Source organism: Nyctibius grandis, chromosome Z, assembly GCF_013368605.1.
Source record: "Nyctibius grandis isolate bNycGra1 chromosome Z, bNycGra1.pri, whole genome shotgun sequence".
Classification (NCBI taxonomy): domain Eukaryota; kingdom Metazoa; phylum Chordata; class Aves; order Nyctibiiformes; family Nyctibiidae; genus Nyctibius; species Nyctibius grandis.
The window spans coordinates 21,574,676-21,591,411 of NC_090695.1; the positions used below are offsets into that span (position 1 = coordinate 21,574,676).

At 42.1% G+C, this 16,736-nt stretch overlaps 1 protein-coding gene across 1 annotated transcript in view; it reads left to right on the forward strand.

The window, feature by feature from the left end:
- The first annotated feature begins 6,982 nt into the window (after positions 1-6,982).
- RNF180 (ring finger protein 180) overlaps positions 6,983-16,736 on the forward strand; it is an 84,683-nt gene continuing 74,929 nt past the window's right edge. The window contains exons 1-3 of the mRNA XM_068422788.1: positions 6,983-7,057; positions 10,120-10,255; positions 12,533-12,628. Coding sequence (XP_068278889.1) covers positions 10,154-10,255; positions 12,533-12,628 — 198 coding nt within the window. The 5' untranslated portion in view covers positions 6,983-7,057; positions 10,120-10,153. The remainder of the gene's footprint in view (positions 7,058-10,119; positions 10,256-12,532; positions 12,629-16,736) is intronic.

The window sequence follows — 16,736 nt, forward strand, 5'->3', positions numbered from 1 at the left end:
TTCTCAATATTCTTTGCAAGTTCTAATTCAGCTTTGATTTAAACAGTTTTTATTCCTGCTCTACATTCTAAGAGATAACTATTTGCCAATCAGTATTTTTTAATTCCTTTCTGTTCTTTTTTATTCCTTGTAGGTTTTCATGCATTTCTAAAATCTTCTTTATGTGACTATCCACTTATATCTGGCATTATTTCTGAAAGTGTTTTCCTTGCTTGGATGTAGATTCTTGGTATTTTAAATAAATTTAACCTCAATTTCAGACATCCTCTCCATTCAAATTGCTGAGCTGTTCAAACTAGCTGAGTTACCACCAAAGTTTCTTTGACTTATCTAAACTCACTCTTCAAGTCAAGCACTTTACTTGAAGACATACTTTTGTTTTGTCTTCCCATTTAATCTAAACCGAATCAACTTAATCAAAAGCCCTGATCAAAATTTACAATGACCAGCTTAACTGTAATGTCCTTATTATTTACCCAAACTAAATATAAAATAGTACAAAACCCTCTTCAAAGGGTTGTTAATGTATTTTTACATGTCTGCTTAGTGTAAGACACATAAGTTCTTCCTTGAAGATCCTGGAAATTCACTCTCCCATGTGACTTCTACACTTCCTAGAATCATAGAATCATAAAAAGGTTTGGGTTGGAAGAGGCGTTAAAGATCATCTATTTCCAACCCCCTCTGCCACAGGCAGGGACACCTTCCACTAGACCAGGTTGCTCAAAGCCTTATCCAACCTGGCCTTGAACACTGCCAGGGAGAGGGTATTCACAACCTCTCTGGGCAACCTGTTCCTGTGTCTCACCACCCTCACAGAAAAGAATTTCTTCCTAATATCTAACCTAAATCTACCCTCTTTCAGTTTTAAACCATTCCCCCTTGTCCTTTCACTACATTCCCTTGCAAAAAGTCCCTCTCTCCAGCTTTCCTGTAGGCCCCCCTCAGGTACTGGAAGGCTCCTAGAAGGTCTCCCTGGAGCCTTCTCTTCTCCAGGCTGAACAACACCAACCCTCTCAGCCTGTCTTCATAGGAGAGGTGCTCCAGGCCCCTGATCATCTTTGTGGTCCTCCTCTGGACTCTCTCCAACAGCTCCATGTCCTTCTTACGTTGGGGGCCCCAGAGCTGGACGCAGTACTCCAGGTCAGGTGGGGTCTCATGAGAGCAGAGTAGACGGGCACAATCACCTCCCTCGACCTGCTGGCCACGCTTCTTTTGATGTAGCCCAGGATATGGTTGGCTTTCTGGGCTGCGACTGCACATTGCTGGCTCATGTTGAGCTTCTCGGCAACTAACACCCTCAAGTCCTTCTCCTCAGGGCTGCTCTCAATCTATTCTCCACCCAGCCTGTATTTGTGCTTGGGATTGCCCCGACTAATGTGCAGGACCTTGCACTTGGCCTTGTTCAACTTCATGAGGTTTGCACGGGCCCGGCTCTCAAGCCTGTCTGGATGGCATCCCTTCCCTCCAGCGTGTAGACCGCACGACACAGCTGGGTGTCATCTGCAAAATTGCTGAGGGCACACTCAATCCCACTATCCCACATCACTGACAAATATATTAAACAGGACCAGTCCCAATACCGACCCCTGAGGAACGCCACTCGTCACTGGTCTCCACTTGGACATCCAGCCATTGACCACAACTCTTTGAGTGTGACCATCCAGCCAATTCCTTATACACCGAGTGGTCCATCCATCAAGCCCATGTCTCTCCACTTTAGAGGCAAGGATGTCATGCAGGACAGTGTCAAATGCTTTGCACAAGTCCAGGTAGGTGACATCGGTCGCTCTTCCCTTGTCCGGCAACGCTGTAACCCTGTTGTAGAAGGCCACCAAATTTGTCAGGCATGATTTGTCCTTAGTGAAGCCATGTTGGCTGTCACCAACCACCTCCCTATTTTCTATGTGCATTAGCATAGCTTCCAGGAGGATCTGCTACACGATCTTGCCAGGCACAGAGGTGAGGCTGACTGGCTTGTAGTTCCCCAGGTCTTCCTTTTGTCCCCTTTTAAAAATGAGGGTTATGTTTCCTCTTTTCCAGTCAGTGGGAACTTCACTGGACTGCCAGAACTTCTCAAAAATGATGGATAGTGGCTTAGCAACTTCATCTGTTAGTACGCTCGGGACCCATGGATGCACCTCATCTGGTCCCACGGACTTGTGCACCTTCAGGTTCCTTAGATGGTCTCAAACCTGATCTTCTCCCACAGTGGGTGGTTCTTCATCCTCCCAGTCCCTCCCTTTGCCTTCAGCGCCTTGGGTGGTGAGGCCTGAGCACTTGCTGGTGAAGACGGAGGCAAAAAAGTTGATGAGTATCTCAGCCTTCTCCATATCCCGGGTAACCAGGTCTCCTGTTTCCTTCCGGAGAGGGCCCACATTTTCTCTAGTTTTGCTTTTATCACTGACATACCTATAGAAGCTTTTCTTGTTGCTCTTGATGTCCCTGGACAGATTTAATTCTATCAGGGCTTTAGGTTTCCTAACCTGATCCCTGGCTGCTTGGACAATTTCCCTGTATTCCTCCCATGCTACCTGCCCTTGCTTCCACCCTCTGTAGGCTTCCTTTTTGAGTCTGAGTTTGTCCAGGAGCTCCTTGTTCATACATGCAGGCCTCCTGGTGTTTTTGCCTGACTTTCTCTTTGTTGGGATGCATTGCTCCTGATCTTGGAGGAGATGATCCTTGAATATTAACCAGCTTTCTTGGGTCCCTCTTCCCTCCAGGGCTTTATCCCAAGGTGCTCTACCAAGTAGGTCCCTGAAGAGGCTGAGTCTGCTCTCCTGAAGGCCAGGGCAGTGAGCTTGCCATGCACCCTCCTTGCTGTCCTAAGGCTTGAACTCCACCATTTCATAGTCACTGCAGCCAAGGCTGCCCTTGAGCTTTACATTCCCCAGCAGCCCCTCCTTGTTGGTGAGAACAAGGTCCAGCATAGCACCTCTCCTCGTCAGCTCCTCTGTCACTTGGAGAAGGAAGTTATCAATCATCAACACATTCCAGGGACCTCCTGGATTGCTTATGCCCTGTTGTGTTGTCCCTCCAACAGATATCAGGGTGGTTGAAGTCCCCCATGAGGACCAGGACACAGGCATGTTCTCTTCCGTCCCTTATAGTCCCACAGATTATACATTCTTTGAAGCTGTGCTACTGTGGAGAAAACGAAAACGTGCTTTTATCTTTAGCTGGGTAATTAGTATGTTCTCCCAAGTTATGGGAAATGTGGGATGAATAAGCAAGTTGTAGAGAGAAATGACCTTAGGTGTCTTCTCTGTATGAGTACTTTCACTTCTAGGAACTAGTTCCCAACAGGTGACAAACAGAACATGTCTAATAAACTTCACTGACCTTACTCATTTGCAGAAAGTGCTTTCTTTATGGCATTTTCTTTTATCCTACTTCAAGATAGCAGGATTTCTTGATCAGCAGGATTCTGAAGCACAGAGAGGATCCCTGCGTTTAACACAGTTCTGGATTCCATTCCAGGGGTCAAAGCGACCAAAAGCTAAGGAAACAGTATTAAGAATTACTTTATTAGATCTAGTCCTAAATGACTTAAAAAGTGTTTTCCTTAGCTCTAATACAGCCTATGACCATACACAGCCATTTTAGACTGATCTGATTGTTTTTCAAAAAGAAGTAAAAGGAAAGCAAAGATTTGTTAACTGGTAGATATTCTGTATAGGTTTTAGATTTCTTATAGGAGTATGATGAGCTTTACAAATCAGATTTGGAACTTTAACTGCAAATATAAACCATTATCTTCAAGGGAAAGGGGAAGAAATGTCATTTTCTTACAATTTACTTTGTATTAGGAAAAGTTTTCAATAAGTTAAATGGAATATCAGGTTGTATTTTTGAAAGGACAACAAAATGCAAAAAGATTATAATCCCATACAGTGGAATGGTTATGTAATAACTAGTTACGGTTATTATAATACCTAGTATTACTGAAGTTTTTCCAACAATGAATCCTACAGTGAAGGGTAAAACAGGCCAGTGTTGCTCATTGTGCTTCTCCCAATACAATGCTATTCAAGTATACAAGCTGCTTAGAAAAAAAACAGGTAACGGCAACAATAAGGATTATTTTATCCAGCTTAATCAACACTATTGGCAAGGAAAACGACGCGTCCCTGCTGTAGCTACTGGAATACACCACCACTTATTAGAAGTGTTCATAGACCACCTGTGAACTGGATATACTACCCACGTGCCATGGACACGAAAACAGTATGTGCCACTGTCTATGCACAAAACACTACACCACTGCAGTGTGTTTCAGCGTTCACTGATGCACTGCATACAGCCTTCAATATAGTCTTCCTGCTATACTATCCTTGTCTCAGACCATCAAGTCAAAAATACTCTGGTTTCTGATTTACTGTGTGTCAGTTTGGCACTGATACTTGCACTTCTCACCATAGACTCAAGGGGCTATCCCAGTAAAAAACACTTCATATATATAGTGCCTTGGAATTAACTTCTGTGCCAGGTTGTCATGTACCCCAAAGCCACAGCACAAGCAATATCCATTAACTTTCTTAGTGGTCACTTTATCCGCTCTTAACGTTGCACAGTCCAGCTGCCCTGTCCTCATCCTGTGACAAACACTCTCTGTAAGACAATAAATACAGCTAACCACACAGCTGAATGGCACATACCCCTTGCTTAATAAAATCAAATACGCTGAACTAAATTCTCAGATCATAATCTTATAGCCAGTAGCAAGGTTTTATTTTTCCTCACTCTGTTTACTGTTGCTGTGACATGAGCCATACAGTGCCTTTCAGTTCTTCCCCCTAGTGCCGTTTTCACTGCTGTTTCTCCTTAAGCATGGGATGCCATTAAATTCAAATAGTCCAACCCTACATTTTACTTAAGCAGAAACAAATGAGATGACAAAATTTGAAAAGAGTAAAAGCTCTCTCTTCTAATAGTTTCAATATTTTTTATGTTAGAAGGTGAAGCTTTAAATTAGCAGCTAGTTATTTTAACCTGTATTTTATTTCCTCCATTCATCTCCCTATTTCACTTGTTTCTATATGCCTTTACCAACTAAGTTTGCTAGAAAATGTCTTATAACCGGCAACTCTTTATGCCTGATAAATAGTGCTTTTTCTAAATACTGCTTTCAGTTTAAATTTGAGCATATTGTACCACTCTAGAAATTATTTCAAAATAACAGTCTGTTTGGCAAAGCAAAACAGAATTTAATTATTGTGAACATCCTACTTGTGAACTTCTTTATGTAGACCTTCTTTACTGAATCTACGTTAATCAAGAAAATGCAGCAATTAGCACAACATCTCACCAAAAGTAATAATCACTAAAAAGACCCTAACAATCCTCTATTCAGAAATAAAAACAACAGCTTTTCTAACCATGGCGTGGGAAAATGATAAGATAGGAAAATGTTTCATCATTGCATAGGGTAATTTGTTGGTTTTTTTTAAAAAAAACCCAACCACATCCAATTATAGTATTTAAGCATGAACAAGTACAAAGTAATTTAGTTAGCTGTAATTACTGAAAAACATAAGGCTTTCCAAATGAATGTTGTTATATTGTTATTTAAAATATTGTATCACACTGTTGTTTGAAAACTTTTCACATGAATAGGACTCTATATAGCAGGAACTGAATAAACCTATACCCTCTCCCAAGAAAAAAACAGACTAAATAATTTTACTCTTACAAGGCAGTCTGTTAGAATCATAACAGGGTAGTGAAGAGCAAAACTAAGCAAAAAATTAAGGTAAATGAGAGCACTGAAAAAAAATGGTGGTAGTGCACTTCTGCATCCATGAGAGCCCAGATCTTACAGTGAGTCCTACATCATTCAAAATAGTTACCTGTTAAAAAAACCTTGGCTTGACCTACAGGGAATGTTCATTGAAATGCAAGAAAAATCACAGAAATTAGACATCATAAGTGTAGGAGAAACAGTGAAATGGAGGTTTCAGTGTTTCAAACCACCTCCACAGGCCAAAAAGTAGGCAGACTCTAAATTTTTTTTCCCTCAGCAATCTTCCAGCCTTTCTTACATTCACACTGCTGTAATAACTCTAGTCTTTTCTTACCTGAAGCAGAGCAACTATTGTTGGCAGATTGTCCGCTACAAGCACGTTAGCTCCTGATCAAGTCAGGCTATCATCACAAAAGGCCAAAATACTATTGAGGTGGAAACCCTGCCCACCTAGTTTACCAGCTTTTATTCACTACGAGGTATAGAGATCCTCACCAGCGAGGGGCCCATGATGTTGCTCGCTGTTGCCCACGATGCTGCTCGCTGTTGCCCACAGTCTTCAGAGCGGTGTGCCTGCCTTTTCTCCCGTGCAGCCCTGCATTATTTGCAGCAATTCCCTACAAATGTTCACAAGTTTACTTCATTTCCTCCCCCATATTTCATGTAAAGCTTCCTCTTTGCTCTTGCTGGCTACTACTATAATCAGGGGCTACTGATGACACCCTGCCCAGTATGTGATTGCTTGCTGGCACTTGTCGGTCCCTCTGATGTTCCGAGCCCCGCTCTTTGGCTGTAAGCTCTTTGGGTCTGGGTTTGTTCCTCGGGCCTGAAGGAACACACTTTTTTGTCCCAATTTTTATTTAAAAGTTTTCATTCAGTTTCCCGTAGTTCACTGCCCGGCTTTTCACCCTTTCCAGAGCTTGCCTCCGGGGCTGACCCCACCCCGGCTCCATCTCTCCGAGTCAGCAGACGGGAGGACGTGCCACCCTCAGGCCTGGGCACGGCGCAGGCTGGCGCGGCCGCAGCCCTCTTCCCCGGCGACAGGAGGGCTGGCCGTGCAGCCGGCCGTGGGCACGGCTTCCGCCGGGGACGAGGGTCGCAGCAGCAGCCTGAGAGGACTGGCCTGCTCCCGGGTGACTTCCACGGCCGGCACGGCCGGGCAGGCGCCGCGCTAGCAGAGCGCTTTCTGCCGCCGTTTGTCTCCCGTCTCTTCCCGTTAGCCGACGCGGCCGCTGCTGCGCAACCCCTTCCCCGCCTGCCCTCCCGCTCGCCCCAGCGGCGTCGCCTCCTCGCAGCCTCGCACAGCGCGGCCCGGTAAGCTGAGCGGGGCGGGGGCGGCCGCCGCCGCCCGTTGGGCCGAGCCGGGCCCTGTGCTGGGGGGACTGCCAGGCAGCGGGGCGCTGGGGACTAAGGGTGAGCGCTGAGGTGGGGACACCTGCCTGGAGCTGGAGGAGCGGCGGGGCTGCCCGTCCTGGGGCGAGCCCAGTGCCTGCCTGAGGAGGCGCGCGGGGCGGCGGCGACAGCCCCGACTTCTCAGAGTTAACTTAGCGGTGCCGCCGCCGGCCGTCAGCACCCGAAGCGCCCCGGGAGTCCACCGGCGTGCGGGGCAGCGCCGGGCTGCTAGCGCGGCCCTCCCTCCGCTGCTCAGGGGGCGGCTGCCGGGCCCGCCGCGGCCCCCTCCCGGCTAGCCGCAGACGCGGCCAGAAGGTGGCCGGTGTCTGGCCGCCGAGCGGGCTCGCACCGGCGCCGCTGACCCTGCGGCGGGGCCTGGGCGGGCTCAGGAGGTGTCCGGGCACCGGCGGGGGTGCCCGGGCGCAGCTGCTGCGGCTGTGCTGCGTGGTGACTTGCCGTCAGGAGCTCGTGTTACACTGGGACGTGGGGACCGTATTCCGGCTTCTTTAGTCCTTTATTTTGTGCAACGGCTAATGTTGGTATATGCAAGAGCATGAAACAGGCAGTGCTGGTCTGCGGGATCTCGTGCAGGAGATGGCGCGCAGATCCGTGGGTTTCCATTGCCCTGTGAGGTCTGTTCCCTGTCAAAACGATTTACACACCCCACGCTCGCTGTATCTGGTAGACCTGTTGACTTCAGCAGCATGCAGTAGGTTTTTTTTGCAGGTTGAGTAATACGTTGCAAGTAACATTCTTTCCCATTTTTATGTTAATTACCTTTAAATTACATGGGCTACTCTTGCTACAAGAGAAGGAGTATCACACACTGGCCACCCTGTCTCATCAGCCAGTGGTCCATGATGTGGAAGCTGATCACACAATAGCCGAACTGGTGGAACAGTTCATAATCGAGCAGGAGCTGGTGCAGGAGCAGATGGCACAGCTCGTCACACATCTTGCTGTTTTGTTTCTCTGGAAGCCTAGAGGCAGTTCTTTAAACTTTCTTTTCTGTTTTCCCGTCTAAGTGCTACTTTATTGAGAAACACTGGTTAAGTGTGCTTTTAAACGTGTCTCTTTAAGCAGAAATACTTCGGAGATCAGAAGCTAGCAGCAAATTTTTGTGTGTACCTGAATGCCTTACATCATTGTTTTTCTGTCCAGTGAAGTGTCAGTTCCTCCCTTTCTGGGAGCAGGAACTTCTGGTATGGATACTTGTTGGCTATGACAGCTCATCTAGCTTCTCTCTGTCATCTTCCTTCAAAGCTGCCACTCATCTAATAGTTTTTCAAGACTCCCAATAGCAAATGCGCAAGTTCTGTGCCCTAATTTCTCACTGCAATTATTATTGTAAACTTCATGGCTGCAGTGTTCTGAAGGGATCACAGGTGACTTCTGAATAAAGAGGCATTGAGAACCACTTGTCCTGCTGTACTCATTTTCTTATTTTTATGCATTTGGGGGTGAGGGGCAAGCTAGTTGAAAAGAAATTCTATATCAGGTTTTCATCAGAAATTTAGGGTTTTGTGTTTAGTTCTTCACTTGGAATATTTGAGAACTATTTTCATGTTTTCTAGCAATCTTTTTGAAGAAGAAATGGCCAAAGCTTAATATATTATACAATTCGGCATGTGTAAGAAACTTAGATATAAATATCAAAGAGGACTTCCTACTAGTGAGAGGATGCCAGAAGGGAAAGTGTCCCATTAAAGGAGTGATGAATAAACAGAAAGCTGATCAGCTCTGTACCGTTTCTCTGGCTGCTATGTCTACTGCTTGATTCTTCACCTATTTTTTGTCGTTTTCTTTGAATAGTTCCAGTAGCTTTCTGTGGTGTTGTTCATAGGTTTTCCAGACAGAGTGGGAGGAGGGGAAGAAATACAATTCCTGTTTCCTCTTCCCCTAACATATTGATGAGCATGTATGAATCTGAAAGGTAAATATAGGGAAAATGGGAAAAATGCAAAAGTCTGTGGCTCAGTAAACTAAACTGCTCTTCAGACAGCCTATACTGAGGACCTCAGAGCTTCTGTAGTTAGTGAAAATGAAATAGAAATTAAGTTGTTGAAATAATTGCAAAATCGGATGTTTGGATGGTGGGAGAACAGAGATTCTTTTAATACTGTTTTTAAGTTTTATGCCCCAGCTTCCCTGTCAGTAAGCACTGTGCACTTCAGCACTGTGAGTAGGCATAATCCAGTTCTTGAGTTGAGTGAGTAGATGTAAAAGATTTTCTTATTTTTTTTATGTAGCTAGCACAAGGGGGTAGAAACAGAAGCAGGTAGAAGGAAGAGATGGAGGACCTTTGGAGAAAGCATAGCGAAAAGGGAAGGCTTTGGAAACATGTTAGAGAAGACCAGAGAGACATCAGAATACGGCATGGCACAAAGAGAGAAAAATATTTGTCTTGTCCTTCTGGTTGTTTTAATCTAGGCCTCTGTTTTACAAGGAGGTCAGTTCAGGTCTGTGAAAAGCTCTGTTGTACCAGTAGTACTGATCTTCCTACATAAAACAATTTAAGGGAGCAAGCCTTCAGGGGCACATTGAGAAAACAGTCTCTATCTTCTGTGGTTTTCGGCCAGCGTTCACTTTTGTTTTGTGGCATCACATATATGTGTGTGTGTGTGCATTTAATGTGTAGGGTAGCAATGACTTATTTCTACAGACTTATTCTGGGAAAACTGGAGTTCACTTGTCTTTTGTCTAAATATTGAGGAAGTTGGTTTATTTTTTCATTTGTTTTGTTGTTGTTGCTTTCTAGTTCTGTGTGCAACCTGGAAATAAAAAAACCTGGAAATAAAAACGACTGTTTCACTTTGCTATTTAAAATGTCTAGGTGGCATGCTGTACAAGATCAGGGAATGTTTGTAAATAAAGTATTAGTCTCCTCTATAGTGAAGAGACTACTGATAGACTTCTGGGGCTCAAGAGGAAAGCGTGTGTGGTTTCAACAGATGACTGAATTGTATGTTGTGTCATCTTTACAGATAGACATATAGAGCTGAAGAATCGCAAGCTGAAATGAGTAACCAAGAGGCTGATGTTCTACGTTGCTGGAGATGTAGAAAATACATAGCAAATTCTGTTTGCCTTGCAAAATGTCATGGAAAAGAACCATCTGAAGTAAGTATAGCATCTGGGGGGAGTTTGTAACTTTTTCCAGTGCCATTAGTTTTAAATAAAGGAGAAGTGTTAGACTGGCCCTCACTTAGTAATTAATCGCCTATGGAGATAAGTACTAAAACATGAACAATTCCGAAGAGAGTAATGTAAGCAGTAATGCTTGTGAAGCCAAATAGGCAGTGATCACCTTGATGTTCTGTGATATGGAGGCTGGTGATCATGATACATTTGACTACTAGCTTGTGTAGAGTATATAGTGTTGCCATTTTTCCTATAAAAATGGGTTCTGTTTTTGACAGTTTTAATGCAGTCATTTTTTGTTTTAGTATCTCTTAACAGATAACTCTCTTTCTAAGGTGTGTTTTAAATACTGATACTAACTTCCACTGCAGTAGTTAACTATGTGTCAAATATTCCTACCTCAGAAACTTTTGCTCTTCATTTTGAAAAAGTGGGGGATAGTCTGTGCACAAAAATAGTTCAGAAGATTAACCTTCCCTGAGGCAGGGCATGCCCTACCAAGGTAAAACACCACTTAGTAATTTACTTCATCTTTATTAAAATAAACAAAAATAATCATATGGAATAAAACAATGACAGAGTATTTCCTGCTGTTTTATAATGGCAGCTAGGAATCATAAAGAGTAGAGTCTTTCCAGATATGCCAGGAAGGCTGTGCTTACATCCTGTGATCTTGAATCAATGCGAAAAAGCAAATAGAAGGGAAAGTGTTGATCTTTTTTATTAATGCACTAGAAATGCAACAGCATTCTTTGGCACTGGAGAAGGGTATAACCAATAGAAGTAGAAACAAAGTTTTTATTTTTTAAGATCCTGATATAATTAGTATTATTGGTAAGCCCCATTTGTAATCACTCCGCTTACAGAGCTTGAGGTTCTGGAATATTTTTCATGCTTTATACATGAGGAGTTTTTATTTTGTGCATGGTTTGAAGCATTTTTTATGTGTGCATGTGGGGAAATTTCAATTACTTTCATGGAAAGAAATTTAATGAAAAGAATGAGATATCTTTGTCCATGCCCCATGGTGGAGCTTTTAATTGCTAGTGGAGATCCACCATCATTGTGCACAAGACTGAAGTAGCTCCTCTAATTATGTAGATAGCGGATAAAAAAACCCCATAATTTAATGCTACTTACCGAGACATTCAGAGGCAAAGATTGTACTATGATGAGAAGAATAATGTTTTCAGTATGTCGGCTTTCCCTCATGAATTTTAGACCTTCAGTCAAAGACACAGCTGAAATATGAGTAAAAAAGAAAAATCTTAGAATGAATCTTAAAACCAAATGTTGAAGTTGTGAATGCAGTATAAACACCTTAAACCAGAATTATATCCAAGTACAGGTACTCTCCACAGATAGGAGGAAGATGATAGCATAGACATGGCAAACAGATAAATCTGCTGTCATTACCTGGAGAATTTCTAAAAGCTTCTGTCTTTTGTGTATAGCCTGACTTTCAGTTTTCAGCATAATGAAACTTTTATTCCCATGAGTTGCATAACATAGGAGTCAGTGATATTCCATATTCATAAATTTTAACAACTGATTTTAAGACTTTAACACTCACCAGAGTTTCCTTATATTTTTAGCCATATTTATAAATGTGTTGACATTCTAAGCCATATTAAGAGATTTAATTCCACTTGTATCACTTCTGTACTAAAAGGTAGTTAGGTAATTGTTTTTATTTTAGTATCAGTTAGTGAAATGCTGCAGTTTTTTAGTTTTTGTTTTCTCTTCAGTTGGTCACATCATTGCAGTAAAAACTCAGAAGTTGCTAAGAGTCGATGGTTTCTCTGCTAGTTATTCTGACAAGTGTTAGAAAATGAATTTAAAACGACTTGTGGCATAGTTGTGCAGTACTGACCACAGGCTTCATATAAACTAGAACTTAAATTTTCCTGTCTTTACTGGAAAATTGTGCCAGCTGTTAGTGCTTCCGAAATCAATTTCCAAATATACTTGGAAGATCAGGAATTGCATACTTCTGTTCTTGTAAACAAAACAAAACCACCTCCAAACGCCTCCATCTCCGCAGTGGAGTCTGTCCAATGTCCTTAGATTCAGAAATAGAGAATTATTGACAGCATCTACCTGATTTTTAGCTTAGAGAATGCACCAACATCTTTGAGTTTTATCATTTCTTAATAAAATATTTACTGAAATTGGGAAGCTGACTTCTGGGTATATTCAAACAAAAAAAGCTTACATGAGTGTTGAATACCAATACAATAATTCTTTTTTTAACAGAGATCACAACCTTCAGCTGCTGCTCAGGAGTCTTGCAATGTATGGCACGTGAACTTAGAAGCCATTCCAGAGTGGGTGAAATGTGTCATTGAAAAGGTAGATCTTTTTTTGCTTGCATCTTTATAATTCAAAATGTGAAATAAGTAAGGGGAACAAATTTCAAGGGCGCATTTCTGCCAAGGTTCACGTATATTACAGTGACCTTCTAACTGAGGGAATTTTTCTCAGTAACTTCTATAATTACCATTTACAGCGGCTTTTTTCCCACTTATATGTTTTTTTATGCACAAAACCTACAAGAGAGAAATTCTGTTCCTGCCCATTTATAGATGAGTATATTTGTGTTTGTCCAAATAACTGCCATGGGCACCTGTGCATATTTTGTCAATGCTTAAAATTATATTAATTATCTAGGCTTTGCATTTTGGTTTGTCTTATCATCATATCTTGCAGTACTAATGCATAGAATCATGGGATCGTTTTGGTTGGAAAGGACCTTTAAGATCATCAAGTCCAACCATTAACCTATCACTGCCAAGTCCACCACTAAATAATGGCCCTAAGCACCACATCTACACGTCTTTTAAATACCTCCAGGGATGGTGACTCCACCACTTCTCCAGGCAGCCTGTTCTACTGCTTGATAACCCTTTCGGTGAAGAAATTTTTCCTAATATCCAATCTAAACCTCCCCTGGTGCAACTTGAGGCAGTTTCCTCTCGTCCTATCATTTGTTACTTGGGAGAAGAGACTCGCTACAACCTCCTTTCAGGTAGCTGTAGAGAGCAATAAGGTCTCCCCTCAGCCTCTTTTTCTCCAGACTAAACAACCCCAGTTCCCTCAGCCGCTCCTCATAAGTCTTGTGCTCTAGACCCTTCACCAGCTTCGTTGCCCTTCTTTGGACTCACTCCAGCACCTCAATGTCTTTCTTGTAGTGAGGGGCCCAAAACTGAACACAGTATTCAAGGTGCGACCTCACCAGTGCCAAGTACAGGCAGACGATCACTTCTGTAGATTCTGACGATCACTAGACGATCACTATTGCTGATATAAGCCAGGATGCTGTTGGCCTTCCTGGTCACCTGGGCACACTGCTGGCTCATTTTCAGGCAGCCGTCGTCCAACATCCCCAGGTTCTTTTCCGCCAGGCAGCTTTCCATCCACTCTTCCCCAAGCCTGTGGGGTTGCATGGGGTTGTTGTGCCCCAAGTGCAGGACCCGACACTCAGCCTTGTTGAACCTCATACCCTTGGCCTCGGCCCATTGATCCAGCCTGTCCAGATCCCTCTGCAGAGCCTACCTACCCTTAGGCAGATCAACACTCCTGCCCAACTTGGTGTCATATGTTGACAGTCACAGTAAGAAGCATGTTTCTCCATAAAACTGTAATGGGGGTTTGTTATGAGATCATTTGTTGGAATATAATGTGATGTCTTTTGTATTTAATGTGCTGTTATGTTGTATTAATAGAAAGTAGTTACCTTTCTGCAAATTCAAAGGTCTGATGACAAGCCAGTGTCACTGCTTTTGAGTTTTAACTGCCCATTTGAAATTACAAACCATGTCATAACTTTCCTGTTGTTCTGATTGCTTTAGTTGAGTATTTTCTTTTGAGTTATTTTCGATCTAGAATTTTAGTTGTTTTAGGTTAATGTTGTTGCATAGATGTAATAAACAGAAACAGTGCTTTTCTTTTGCCATACAGTTTTTGTCTGATGAGTCTTTGAGTTTGAGAGGCAAATGATATCTGCATTCCTTTCTGCTTAGACTTCAGGGTCTAAGTTTTACTATATTGCAAGTAACATCCGATCTAAGCAAATCCACCCTGAAAATGATACACAAAGAAAAAAATTGTTATGACTGTAAAACTAAGCATTCAAAAATTAAGAAAATTTGTTTCATCTCCTTCATTGTTTTGCTCCATGTTTTATTTTGTTAAACATTAGTTGAACTCTTTTTAAAATTAATGATCTCTTATACTTCAATAGTGCAAGACAGAATAGTGTATCTGCTTCAGAAACATTAATCTTGGGGGAGTGTGTGAAAATTAGGGGTGATGACTTATTTCCCCACTTCACGGAATTGCCTAATCTTGAATGCCTGATCATAAGGATGCAGTTTTTTGCATGTTATATTATTTCAGTAAAATTGGATTGAATATTGATACTAATATTATTATTCTCATCTTTAGCTGTAAATAGCCAGTCTTCTGCAATTAAAGTCTAGAGGGTCAGACAGGAGACCTGGGAAATACAAAACCCATAGACTGCTCAGAGAAGGCTTAACATACTTGCTCAAGAGTACAGAGGAGCAATGCTCCTCTGGTGGCAGAGGCAGAGAATGCAATTCTCTATGAACACCTTCAGTATCTTAGCATTCATTTTGTCCTTTAATATCCTGGGAACTCTTGCCTCATTCACTTCTGACTTCTCTGGAAAGATCCTATGGGTTTATGGATACATATGTGGGGTTTTTAAACAATTCTGACTTATCCCCAGATCCTCCTGGGCTCTGAATAATTTTGTGATAATGTGTTATTTTCTCCTGTATGCCTCCTGAATCAAAGGGTAAATCATTTTACATAAGCACAAAGTCTATTTGCAGTCTGTAAAAACCCACTGCTTCCCAGCCAGTTCTTTTTTGCCATCTGTGCCTGTTCTTAACCAACCTTAATGGGTTTCATGCACACATTAGTGTATAGATGATCTTCAATAATTATAAATATCTATCTAGTGCTGCTAGTGATCTTTATTGACCTGCATTTTCTTTTCCCCATCACTCAGCTTCTTTGGCTAGCTCTTCCCAGTTTTTTCTCTTTATGCAGTCCATCATTAAATCTGTGTACCTTCAGCTCCTTTTCAGATCTTGCTGATTTCCCCCCTACCACCTCCTCCACTAGTAGGCTTTTACTTCTTTTAGTGAGTCAATGCTTCCACAGTCCGTTGCCAAACTCACGCTAAATCATTCCTGGACTCCCTTGTACTGCACCTCATCTCCCAGTCTCTATGCACATACGACATAGAAATGTCCTTTTTCTTCCTTACCATCTCTTGCATTCCCATTTTTGCCAGGCTCCTACCCTTCTTCACTAACCTTCATGAATCACTCCTCCTCTCCATTTGGAGATCCAGGTTACTATTCCATAGTGCCTGAGTGCCAGAAGGACTCACTAAAGGCACTAGAAAGTGCTTTTCCCTCAATTTTAGTGCCTAGCACATGGCATCTGGGAAATGGAGTGTGGGAGACACAGTAAATATCTGAACCAGCTTAATTCTTCTTTGAGAATGACGTATGCACACGTTGATCAGCCTTATAAACGAAGAGAGACTGTGCATGTTCAAGGAATTTTCAGGGATTTGAAAGCCTTTGGGCATATGTAAACTGACATTTTTTTTTCTCCAAGTTAAAAACATGTCCAGATTTAAACAGATTCTCATAGGTGCAATGAAAGGCATATCTTTCATACTTTGAAATTTTGAGGTTTTAACCCACAAGGCAGGAGTAAGTTTCTCAAAGAAGTGTTTCCAGAACTTTTTCTAGCATTACATGTGAAAAATAACCTTTTTTCCGCACAACTTTTTTTTTTTTTTTCCTGAAACTGCAAAATTGGTTTTAGTGAAACTTTTTGAAACTTTCAGTCAGACAAGTATCAGTCATGGAATCATCTTCCCAAACTACCTTGAAAAGCATTTGCAGTTGAAAGCAATGCTTTAATTGGAAATGTTGGGCAGCTTCTGTATTCACGGCTCAACCCCGCTTCAGGCACCACAGTGAGTAATGTGTGACTGGAGTTGATAATAATGTTTCTCATCTGGGCTTTGATGCTACAAACACTTGCATAACTTTAATCCTCAGAAATGTTTCTGCTGACAGATGAATATATGTACTGAAAATACTAATAATTGTGCAAATATGTAGGAGTTTATAGATCTTTTGTATGTATTTTCTTTTGAAAAAGTGCCTTTAGGATTGAAATGAAATTCGTAGAATTACAGATAATGAAAATAACTCTCCTTATAGACAGAGTATTAAGGATTTGTCATGGTATCTGCGCATAGATTATGTTGTAATACTACATACACCAAAATACAAATACCATTTCAAGCTTTCGTGGGGTAAGCAAAGTAAAAAGCTATATTGTCTTTGTAAGAAATCTCCTTCCACTGTATTTAGTATGCAAGAAATGTGTCAGCATTCAGAAGACT